This window comes from Sus scrofa, chromosome 7 (assembly GCF_054392235.1).
Source record: "Sus scrofa isolate SSC_HxYL_T2T_F1_AM1 chromosome 7, Sscrofa_HxYL_maternal_Yorkshire_Landrace_v2.0, whole genome shotgun sequence".
NCBI lineage: Eukaryota > Metazoa > Chordata > Mammalia > Artiodactyla > Suidae > Sus > Sus scrofa.
Genome location: NC_139389.1, coordinates 68,679,197 through 68,691,802, shown reverse-complemented (window position 1 = coordinate 68,691,802; position 12,606 = coordinate 68,679,197). Strand labels below are relative to the sequence as shown.

General features: G+C 37.6%; 1 protein-coding gene across 16 annotated transcripts in view; it reads left to right on the top strand.

Moving 5' to 3' along the window:
* The window catches only part of NEO1 (neogenin 1), a 234,381-nt gene that overhangs the window by 196,926 nt on the left and 24,849 nt on the right, over positions 1-12,606 (top strand). For 4 of the 16 annotated variants that reach the window (XM_021099096.2, XM_021099088.2, XM_021099092.2 and 1 more), the window contains exons 16-21: positions 4,543-4,638; positions 7,133-7,308; positions 7,391-7,529; positions 9,389-9,496; positions 10,955-11,149; positions 11,840-11,872. In XM_021099096.2, coding sequence (XP_020954755.2) covers positions 4,543-4,638; positions 7,133-7,308; positions 7,391-7,529; positions 9,389-9,496; positions 10,955-11,149; positions 11,840-11,872 — 747 coding nt within the window. Of the gene's footprint in view, positions 1-4,542; positions 4,639-7,084; positions 7,309-7,390; positions 7,530-9,388; positions 9,497-10,954; positions 11,150-11,839; positions 11,873-12,606 lie in introns of all 16 variants that reach the window. The other 12 variants (XM_021099093.2, XM_021099085.2, XM_021099090.2 and 9 more) reach the window with 3 other exon arrangements.

Below are 12,606 nucleotides of genomic sequence, written 5' to 3'. Positions count from 1 at the left end.
CATATACTAACAGTAAGCAGTCAAAACTAGAATTAAAATAACAACACCACTTAATAGCATCAAAGATATGAAGTACTTAGGAATCAACTTGAAAAATGTGTAGAAGATCTCTGTTCTGAAAAGTGGGAAATGATTCTGAGAGAAATTTAAAAAGCCTTAAATACATGGAGGTACCATGTTCATGGACTGGAAGAGAGTATATTACGACAGTCCTCTCCAATGCAATCTCAAGTAAAATCCCAGTATTCTTTTTTTTCTAGACATTGTAAACTTATTCTGAAATTTATAGGAAAAATCAAAGGAGCTAGAATCACCATTTTTGAAAAAAAAGAATAAAGTTTAGAAGACCCACACTACCTGACTTTAGGACTTACTATAAAGCTACAGTAACCTAGACATTATAATAGTGTTAGCGTAAAGGTAGGTGTTAATAAACCAGTGGAACAGAACAGAGTCCAGAAGCAGATCCATGTATATATGGTCAATTGATTTTTGGCCAAAAATACTGAGATAATTCATTCAGTGGGAAGAGAATAGTCTTTTCCATGAAAAAAAAAAAAAAAGGAGTAGAAATAATCAGACATCTGTGTAAGAAAAGGAACCTTCATTGATCCTTACCTCACATCATCCACAAGAACAGACTTGAATATAACAGCTAAAACTGTGAAACTTACAGTGGAAAACATAAAAAAAATCTTCATGACTTTGGGATAAGGCAAAGATTTCTTAGGATGCAAGAAAGTACAAATAAAAAATAATAAATTTGACTTCATCAAAATGTTAAACTTCTACTTGGACAGACACCAATAAGATGAACCACAGCCTAGGAGAAAATACTCATCATTCAAGTATCTGACAGAGAATCAGAGTCCAGAATATATCTTTTAAAACTCTGACAACTCAATAAGAAGATGAAAATTCAATAAGAAGTAGACAGAAGATTTGGATGCACAGTATTCCAAAGAAGATGGTATATGAATGGACAATAAGCACACGAAGATTCTCAACTTTATTAATCATCAGAGAAATGAAGATAAAGCCGCAGCAAAATATCACTACACAGCTAGAATTGCTAAAATTTAATAGACTGATAACACCAGATATAAGCCAGGATGCAAAACTATAGTTCTTAGACTTGCCGGTGGCAATGTCCAATGGTACCACCATCTTAAAAAGTTGGAATGTTTCTTAAAAAGTTGACCATACAACCCCACATTCCCATTCGTAGATCACTTAACCAAGAGAAGTAAAGACATATCTACACAGAAACTCCTATACAAATCTTCATAATAGATTTATTTATAGTAATCTAAAAGAGGTAAATGAGTAAATGGTATATTGTACTAAGGCCGTACAATAGAATACCTGCTTCGCAGTTACAAGAAATAGGCTATGGATACTTGCCACAATATAACACATCCCTCAAATGTTATTCTGAGCAGAAGAAGCCAAACCTAAGAGAATACATATTGTGTTATTATATATTTATGAAATTACAGAGTAGACAGCACTTACTTATAGTGACACAGCAAGATAAGTGGTTGCCTAGAAACCAGGGTAGTACAAATCAACTGCAAGGGGCATAAGGGCACTATTTGGATGTTGGAAATATTCTCTATCTTGATTGTAGTAATGATTACACAAGTATGTATATTTGTCAAAAATAAGCAGGCTGTATGCTTATATGAGTACGTTTTAGTATACATTAATTATATTCTAACATTGAGTTACAAAGCAAAAAAAAATTGAGAAATACTAGTATTTTATAATAGAAAATGAACTGATTTGGGTAGAGTACTTTTCCAAATGGATGTATATATATCATTACTGAAATCTTTCTTTGGAGAACTTAACTGTTAATTCAGAATCTGCCTTGACCAACTATTTCATTCAAATCATTTCTTTATAAGTATCCTTCCAAAGGACAGTTTTGAGTGTCTAACAAATATTCTACCTTTATCTTTTCTAGTAGGAAATAAGAAGAAACGTAGTGCTTTCTTCAAAAGCAGAGTACTTTTCTCTTTTTCCTTTTAGGGAGAAACAGCACAGCTAACCTAGGAAGTGTTCCCCACGAGCACAGTCTTATAAGGCGATTGTGGGAGACTGAAAGAATAGGCAAGGATGAAAATATCCTCGTAATGACTCGCTTCTACTGTTTCCTTTATGAAACTACTGAAATGAAAGTCCTCTGTACTGTAGGCAGTACCTGGTCCTTGACCTTCAGGTGCCCTCAGTCTAACAGGACAAGAAAAGTAAAACCCGAGAAACAATGAGATGAGTCAAAGTGAAGAGTGTTAAAAGAGAGGAGGTCAGGCAGAGTAGGGCAGTCAAGGAAGAAGCTTGCCTTGTGCTTGAAAGACTCAGTGAGAATAGTGATTGAAAACGAGATGAGAAAGCACACTGCATGAGCTGAAGACAGTAAACAGATTGTATTAGTAAAGAGAGTGCATATTGAGAAGTAGCAAAAAAATTAATTTGGCCATAAGGTAAAATAAGCTTGTTATATTTATCAACACAGATCTAAGATGCATATAAGGTTGAACAAAAGAAAGGCAGTGGAGAAATACATTTAGGAACTCATTTATTAATCGGACTCGAGCTCTCTCATGAGTTTCAGATCCATGTAAACAGCTGCTTGCTGGGTATCTGCACTGGGATATGTTCATATTCTGTCATAATTTAATCAAAATTAAAGTTAGTATCTTCTCCTGCAAATTTTTCAGTCAGCAAATATTTAATGAACACCTGCAACACCCCAGACACTGTGCCAGAGATAGAGCAAAGAATCAAACAGACATAATACTAATTATTAGAAAGAGTTATTTTGAAATAATTGAAATTGTGCTGAAGAAGAGAAATGAGGTGCTACAGGCTGTGTGGCAAGAGAAACTAATTCAGTCTGGGATGAGCCCTTTCAGATGACTGGATTTGTCTAGGTAAAGAAGAAGGAAGGCACATACCCCCAGCACAGGGGGCACGTTGTAGCTGGTAGTAGGAGAGCACAAAGCACTTGGTGAACTGAGAGATGGCTGATAAAGATGGGCACAGAAGACCAGGCAGAGTGGTGAGAGCTAAGTATGTAGAATCAGACTTGGTCATTTGCGTATAGGAGAGAAGAGAGGTCTTAATGACTCCCAGGTTTCTGACTTGAGCAGCAGGTACGTAGTCATGCCATTAGGAACTTTAGGAAACACTGAGGCAGTTCTGAAGAGATAGAGAAAGCAGGGAGAGAGAGATTTGAGACACCCAAGTGGAGATGCCAGACAGACAGATGAGCATAGCGGTCTGGTGCTCAGAAGAAAAGGCTGAACTAATTTGCAATTGATGGCACATACATGCTAATCCAGCCAAGGAAGTGAGTGAAGGCACATCGAGAGAGCGTGAAGAGTGGGAATAGAAGGGGGCCTACGGCCATGTCTGGAAAATTTATGTCATGGTTGCTCAGCCTCTGTCCCCAAGCTCAGTGATTGACATCACCATCTACAGTGTTGCTCAAATCAGCCTCTTTTCCTGACAGTCAAACACTAAGTTTTGTCGATTCCCTTTGTTGTCAGTTCTTTCTCACATTGAAGGACCAGGTGCCTTTATGTAGTACTTACTGGTATGTAGAAAATGGACCACCAAGCAAAGCAGCTGTTTTAAGCTTTTGATGTAATGCAGACCATTTGAGATGTGGCCCCTTTGGAAAGCTGCCCACCTTTGCCAGAAGTGAATGGTATGGGTCAGATCCTCACCCTGCCACACCTTGGTGGAGCACATGCCTTCATTTCTGAAGCTAGACCTTTGAAATACCTCTACTAAACCTTGCACGGATCAGAAATGTGATGAAGTAGTCTTCCTAATGTCCCTTAGCCAGTAGAAGAATGAACACCGTTCCAACTGTTTAATACCCCCCTTTTTCACCACGTCTACCTAGCAGCATTTTACCTGGTCACCTGGAGGAGTCTTTCAGTCTTAACATTTCCTGCAGCATCACCTCCAAGCCATTTGAAATCCTGGGCCCTGTCTTTTCCAGCCAAGAATTCTGCGTGAAGGCTGGGTGAGGGTGGCATCCATGGATTTGGAGGCTCCCCAGAGAGTTAAAGACATGCAGCAGTTACTGAGTTAACAGTTTCTCCTGCTTCACACTGGCTTGGATGTTCTGGTTGCCATCCTCCTCCTGAGAAGGAAAGGGATTTGTTTAATTCCAAGCTCCACATATGGGCTTCCAACACAGGAAAATCCAATTTTTCATTCTAATCCAATCTCTTCACTATACAGTAACATCATTAAGCCATTAATTAGTTGAGGCCAAGAGAGGATTCAGGAACAGTCAACCTCACCCCTGGGACTAACTCCAGAAATTCGATCCAAGCCAGTTTTTCTGTATTCTCTATGCTACCATCTCCATTATCTCCCCACACCCCAGAATAATCCCACATAAAAAATTTTTAAATCTTCTTTCCTGACTTCCTTTGCAAATAAGATTATGCACAGTCACCTGTGAAATTTTCAAATTCTGTAGTGAGAATTTTTTTGTTTCTACTTGTTTCTTTCCTTCAGATCCCAGCTCTCACTATGTGATTACCCTGAAAGCGTTTAACAATGTGGGCGAAGGCATCCCCCTGTACGAGAGTGCTGTGACCAGACCTCACACAGGTAGGGTATCCTGTCCATCTCTAGTCTTCATTTTTTTCCAGCAACTTAAGTAGACCCAGAGGTATCAGTGGCAGGAAAAGCATACGGCAGTTTAGGGTACAGCAGGTTTCAAATAGGAAAATAATGAGCTTTCAATATGGAAAATTCTGTTAGTCCCTCTTGCTTTTTAGAAAATATTAATCCTGTCATGTAAACAAATCTATGTAAATGTGTATTTTTAATATGTCAGGATCTAGAAAGCAGTAGTTGTGAGAGAATTCATCTTTTGGTCATGTGAGTTACGAGTGAAAAAAAAAAGGAAAGGATCTCCATATCTTTGGGGGAATTCTATTGGTTACTGAGAGAATGAATGTATATGATTGGTGAATCCAGCATTTTCTCTGTTAGTCTCCTGAGTAAGTTGGGAAAGTATTTTTCTGTGTGCTTTTTACAAGCTTTGTGTGTATAAAGAGTATAAAGTTGTATGTACTGTATCCATTTGATCAACTGTACATATGTTACAAAAGAATCCAAATATTTATTATTTCTTTGTAAGTTAACTATTTAAAATCTCTTTAAAATAATAATTTAAAATTTCTGTAGATACTTAAGACATGATTTAGATCTAAATGAGAAGATTTATGGAAGTGAATGTATTAGAATTGTAAACTTTTTGTACTGAAAACCAGACTCTATCATTTTTAGAAATACTCATTTCCATTTGTTTCTCAAAATTGTTAATCTGTTGCTACTATGTATTCTGGATACTTAGCATAATATTATGGATTTGGCATTATTCTTTTTTAAAAAAATAATCTCTGTCCCCTTTTTTATGCTTTTACTTATTAACAAGACCAATATCATTACTACATATTTGATAGTTCTGTCCTGTCTTCCGCTCCTGTGTGCTTACAATTTATAAGTTTTTTTAAAAATAGCTTTGGTATTTCAGGAACAAAAAAAAAGTAAGATGAGAAAGGATATTCAAATAAGTAGTGTGATATTTTTAAAAATCAGCCTATAATAGAAAAAATAAAATTTGGAATTATTTTTTTTATGTGACTTCAGAATATAACCTGGCTAGAAATACACAGGGGAAATGTTCGTAAGTCATATAACCTGGTTATCTTTTCCAAGAGTTGTTACGAATAAGAAAAAAAATTCTCAAAGAAGTCTTAATGATTTTTGCACTGAAGGTGCATTTTCAGTAACTAATTGGTATGTGTCCTGATCTTTGAACAAAACCCTTGATTATAATGTGTGCTGTTCCTCTTGTTATTTTTAGTCTTCATTGTGTAGGAAATACACGAATGGAGACTCTGACTTTAGCTTAGCAGTTATTCATAAACAAGGCCATGCCATTTCAGATTTTAGGAAGGACTAGTCACCATAACTATGTGGGAAACCCATTTTAAAAGCTCCACTTAAAATAAATCAGTGTGTGTATGCTTAGAAAATGACCAAGAGTTGGCAAAGTGCAGATGGATGCTGCCGTATTGCCCTGGACCTTTTTACCTTTGTGCTCGTTGTGGCCTTTGTCTTGAGAGTGATGCTTAGAGAATGCATCTGTTGCATATGGCACAGGACTGCCCATGAGTATAGACTTCCCTTGCTATCACATAAGTGCTCTGATTTCTAAGTTACATTAAAGGCTGTGTCCTTGATAAGGATGGCATTTCCCATAACTGATTGGGGTTCTTCAAGGGGGTTGTTCTCTGAGTGTCCTGGAGAAAGTGTTGAAGATATTCCTGAATGATGTCAGTTTACTTTTTCTCTAAGAAGGGCAATGCCCTTGAGTTCCCTTTGCTTTAATTGGGTATGAGCCATATTGCTGTACTGCTTTTAGACCCAAGACATCAGCATATCTGAACTGGACCTTGAGTGGGTATCAGATACCCCCAAAACTCCTCCAAGGCCAAGCTCAGTTGACATTTAGAACTCAGGCTTTAGGACTTATAAATGTCCAGTGACACACTTTGATAAGCCAGGAATTAAACCACATTCACTGAAATATCAAAACAGATCATAAGGTTTGTGTTATTTGTTCAGAAATTATACCCTTGATTTTAAAGGCAGCTTTGTCTTTACATGATCCTTTTTGGACAAGAAGTAAAATTTTCAAGTGATTTAAAGAAAAAGTTTTAGGAGAAAGAAAATTCAAGTATGATATATTAATATAATCACTGGATTACCAGATTTCATATACCCATGCAATATACATACAGAATATAGTAGGAAAAAAGAGGTAATTACTATTTCTCTAGATGCTTTCCTGCAAATTTTTCCTGAAAGAACACAAGTGGAAATATTCTTTTAAATGAATGGTGGTTATCTATTAACTCCGGATTCTCTTTCTCTTTCTCCGTTTCTCACCTTTCATTTCATTATATTACCCTGCATCTCCCTTTTCTTTTATTTTTGTTTATGTTAAAATGCCACTTCCCTTTTTTAATTACTTTTTACCCAGACACTTCTGAAGTTGATTTATTTGTTATTAATGCTCCATACACTCCAGTGCCAGATCCCACTCCCATGATGCCACCAGTGGGAGTTCAGGCTTCCATTCTGAGTCATGACACCATAAGGATCACGTGGGCGGACAACTCACTGCCCAAACACCAGAAGATTACAGACTCCCGGTACTACACAGTACGATGGAAAACCAACATCCCAGCAAACACCAAATACAAGGTACTGGCACATTTGCTCTGGGTAAGAAAAACTAATTATTGATGTTTTCTAATTCTGAAGTTCCTAATTCATATGTTTCCAGAATGCTAATGCAACAACTTTGAGTTATTTGGTGACTGGTTTAAAACCAAATACACTCTATGAATTCTCTGTGATGGTGACCAAAGGTCGAAGGTCAAGCACATGGAGTATGACAGCCCATGGGACCACTTTTGAATTAGGTATGTGTTGTCAGAACTTTTATGTTACATGGCATCTCATCTCTTTGTAAGATGTGAAAGCTAAGGAAAGTCTGTGCTCATGTTGTGCCACATTCCAAGTCCTGAGACTTCTCATCACTTCTCTTTACTACCCAGAATTGAGTGCATGAAAGAATTCAGTGTATTAATTGACCTATTTACGGAGCATAGCAATCAACTACAGCTAGAGTTAGGTGTTTGCTTTTTCAGCTGATGAATTATGCTTTTTCATCATTTTACAAGAACATTAGCAAATAACAGGACAGTGTAATGCAAAGTATGCTAGATTTTAGGAATCAAGAGACTTGAGTTCAATCCCAGGTTAACTGTCTACTGAGTGTGTGATCATAAGCAAGTCATCCAGCCCATCTGCATCTGTTTCTTCCATCTATAAACAAGGGGCAATCTTTGCCTTTCTTACTTCATAGAGTAAAATAAAGTACCCTGTAATTAAAGCCCATGGTAAATTATAAAACACAGTATAGATGTAAGGGATCATGGTCATTAATCTTGCCTTACTGGGAAATTGAGATAAAAAAGATGAAGTGACCTGCGCTTCACCAAGCAGCCGCCAGTGACATGCTTGCTAGAGCCTCCGCACTTTAACAGGGCCCCCCAAAGCTGCCCTAGCAGCTTTCTTGCAAACAAGTAAGTGTCTTATAAAAATATCCTACTGGAGTATTATTAATTCTTGACTGTAAGTAAACATGAAAGAAAAAAAAAAGCTAAGCACTAAGCAAATTAAGAGGAAAGCAAACCATCCAATTTTAAGATTTTGTTTGCTTTTCACTCACTTCTAGGCCTACCTCTGCACCTTTTATTTCCCTAGTATGGGGATGGTTGTAACTGCTGGGAGGCTGTCTATTCCATCCACCTGTTTCTTCCTCTCTTTTATATAAATAATGAAAAATGGAGCTATGAAATCTCCCCAGACTGGATTTGGCCCAATGTCTTTTTACTTTCTACACAGTTGGTTGAATTTCTGCAGAGAAAAAGAGATGGATTTGGAGAGAAAGAAATACGGTGCACAAAAGCTTAATAGGCCTTGAGTTTGCTTTCTTTGCCAGTTTTAAGAATATATTTTTGCTTTCATTTTAGCCCATTAGCTAATAAATGATGTTCCATTAGGAGTTTGCATTTCACTGGGCTTCCTTCCATTTTATACTGGGAAAATTCCAGTATTTTAGGAAGAGAAGAGTGAATTTAAGGATATACTTAACTCACTCATTTCCCAGCTCATACAGTATAAGTTTTCAGCCATACTTCGGAAGCACAGATGTACTATCATTTTTATTTCATTGCTTTTTCTTTCTTGTAAGCAAAGCAGTAACCTTTGATAGCTGGCAGTATCTTTTTAGTGCACATTTAACATAAAAAATTTGTAAATCATTTCTTCTTCAGGTGAATAGGGATTTTCAAACATTGTATTTGGTTTGGAGAGAAAGTTATTTTACACCTAAAAATATTCTAACAACGTAATCCAAATTAGCAGGGAAACTGTCATCTTGGCACATTATGTAATTTTTCTCATTGTCAGTATCCTGATCTATCAATCAGGGACTGCATATGTCTTTTGATTTCCCTAAAATCCTATATTTCCCTGACCCCCAGTTGGGCTCCCTAGTCTGTAAACTCATAGTATGATTTTTCTTCTTTGGTACTTTGTATATTCTCCTTTTTATTAGAGCTATTTATGGATAGACGATGAGTTCTTTAAAGCCACGCAGCTTTATCTTTTCTGCCTTGTACCCTTTATTGTGCCTTATAAATGAAAAGGATTGAGGAAACAGTGAATTAAGTTTAAATGGACCAGAATTACTGAAAGTATTGTTATTTTGTAGTTCCTACTTCTCCACCCAAGGATGTGACAGTTGTGAGTAAAGAAGGAAAACCTAGGACCATAATTGTAAATTGGCAGCCTCCCTCTGAAGCCAATGGCAAAATTACAGGTAAGAGGCCTAAGATTCTTTGGAGTATGTCTGTTCCCTGTTGCTGCCTGGCAGAAGCGTTCCAGGAGAGTGCCTTGTTATTGGGACATAAAGGGATCTGAAGGTTGACGTGGCCATTTTATGAGGTGCTGTGGGTCTTGATGGTCCTTGAAAGTGGAGCAAGGGGTTGCTGTTTGCCCATAGTGACATAAAAATAAGTTGCCAGCTGGCTGTCCTGACCCACGTTGCATGAAAGTCTCATAGGCATAGGTCACCCTGGACAGCCTTTGGCCATAGTGGGAACCTAGGGATGTATTTATTTTTCTCAGGAAAGCTGTTGTTCTCTGTCTCTGACTAGATGACCAGTTTTGGAATTAAAGGCCTTGCCTAATTCTACAGGGTAATACCCAATAAATATAAATTCAGCTTTTTCACCCTGAAGGCCCCACCCACCCACCCCAAAAAAACCCATTAGGGCTTTTAGTGTCTTTTTCACCCAGACCTGCTACTTCAGCTTCCTGTGCTCTTAAAACTAGAGTTGGCCTAGGCCTTTGAAGGGACCTTGAATTTTTTCCTTGGACTTCCAGAGTAGAGGGTACTGTGCCTTCCTCAGCACATCAGGGAGGAAAACCTGCCTCTGCTCCAGGTAGGTGTATGCTGAGGAGCAGGAGTTCACCTTCCAAAGTTCCTGTATATGAATAAGGCAGCCTGAGGAAACAAGTTATTTCACAGCATTGTCCTGCCTTGGCTTTCAGTAAGAATTCCTTTCCATAAATCCCTGGTCTTTATGTCTGTTTTTTTTTTTTTTCTTTGCCTCTTACGTGAAGAAATCAAGCATGACTTAGCACGGATTACATTTTGTTTTGTTTCTAAAAACCAGTATTAATGCAGTTCATTTTTGCACTGCGTAGGTCAGGTAGGCTTGTGGTTGTGGTTCTTCCTGCTTCAGCCACGGAGATTGAGTGCCCTCTGGTGGACATATCAGGTGACGTTTCACTGTGACTTCACCCATCCCAAGTCTGGGAGAGCTTTAGCAAAGGTGGCTGCCCATCTCCTAGGAGTTTTTCTCCTGGGAAATCAAATTGTAGAAGTTAAAATAGCATTTTCAGGTCACTCCTGGTTGTCAAAGCTCTGTTACCTTAATTGTAGACCCCAGAAGTATAGGATATTGGAACGATTAGATTATTTTCCTTATGTTATTTCTTAGCTTATGAGAGTACTTAACCCTATATTTGAACCTTAACTACTTTTATTACTTCAACTGCCAATATAGATGATAACTTACAGTCCAGCACTGTTGAAATTGCGGTTTTCTCTATATTATATTTAATGTAGCATTTTGAATGCATTTTACCATTGCTCATTTAATCTGTAAGTGGTTCTCTACTTGTGTATGCTGTAACATAAATCTTTATTGACCTACTGATTGCAAAAGGAAAAGTAGGAATAAGTTTTTTTCCTATGAATTCCTTTGGATAGGTTACATCATATATTACAGTACAGATGTGAATGCGGAGATACACGACTGGGTTATTGAGCCTGTTGTGGGAAACAGGCTGACTCACCAGATACAAGAATTAACACTTGACACACCATACTACTTCAAAATCCAAGCCCGGAACTCAAAGGGCATGGGGCCCATGTCTGAAGCTGTCCAGTTCAGAACACCCAAAGGTAAAGTCCCCCCCAAACCAGGTGTTTCCTTGTGTGTCTCTTGAATGGGGCTATGTGTGCGCATATCACTTTAGCATGTAGACTCTGGATAATACAAGAAATCCTGATGGTGTGCTTAGGAGCCACAGTGTGAGCATTTATCTCAACATGACCCCACCCACTGACCACCAGATCAGTGCTGTCCAGGTTACTAACCTAACCGTATCATTTGTAAGGGAACTTTGACTCCAGGCTGTTTGAGGCATGTGAGTTGCAGTGATCTAAAAGTTTTTACCACTCAAATCAGTGTGATTCTCTTGGTTCCCATATAGAGTAGTAGTAGCATATTGTTCTGATGGCTGATTGTCTTTCAACACATGTAGGCTCTTATCCTGAAAGGCTTATTCATAGACCTTTGTAGAGAGAGAGACTAAAAAGGGCCCTTTAAAGAAAACTCTAGATAAGAAAGTGAAGATAAAATATTGAACCAAGTATGCTTAGAAATAAAAATAAGTTGGGGACGGAGTCTGTGGAAACATGGAAACCATATATGGATTTCTTTTCTGTTAGTACTAAAAATAAGACTCAACATGTTTGGAATTTTGTGGTGTTTTATTTTTTTTTTTTTCCTTTAAAAAAATCTGCCTGTCCCATCTTCAAAGCTTGTGATCCTTGCTCTTGTTTTTTCTTCCCCTGTGCTTGGCCCGTTAGCGGACTCCTCTGATAAAATGGCTAATGATCAAGGTAAATGAGTAGATGGCCTCTCTTTCCTTTCCTCTCTTTGTGACCTGTTATTAGCTTTTTGTTGTTTTTGTTTTTGTTTTTCCTGAAAATCAGTACCATGTGTTAAAAATCACATATTTATTGGCCAAAGTAGAGTTGAGTCCATGTTTGTGGCACCTGGGGTATCTGAAAAGCTGGGGAATCTACTTAGGGTGCTAAATAGACTGGCAGGAAAAAAAAAAAACTAAGATAAACTAAGTTTTGCAGTTGTAGAAGATTGGCCTTAAGTGTGGGTCAAACTATCCTTTGTGCTAAGATACTCAAAATCTATAACACAGGCATTCAGACCATGATAAGAACAAACATACCAGTTTGTTGTATTTGTAGCATCTAGGATTTTATTAGTATTTCTAAGTGAAAAGTTTGATCAGATGCACCAAATACCCTATTTTCCTCCCTCTACAATCAGTGTACAAATGTACCCTACCAAAGACAAAATTAGTGCTCACTATTCTGTTGTTATAAGCTAAATTCAGAGCTCTTTTTCCATTTCTTCCCTTAAATGTATCTGATTATTTTAAAAGAGGATAGAAGTAATTTACAATGGAAATTTAGGAAGCATGGGCCTTAGGGTAACCATTCTTGAAATTATCTGTCAGTGTGATCTTTTCGTTATAATTGCAGTGGTGGAAAGGTAACTGTACCTTGATTTTCCATCTTTAGGAAGTCAACTAAAGTTGGTACCTGTTTTCTAT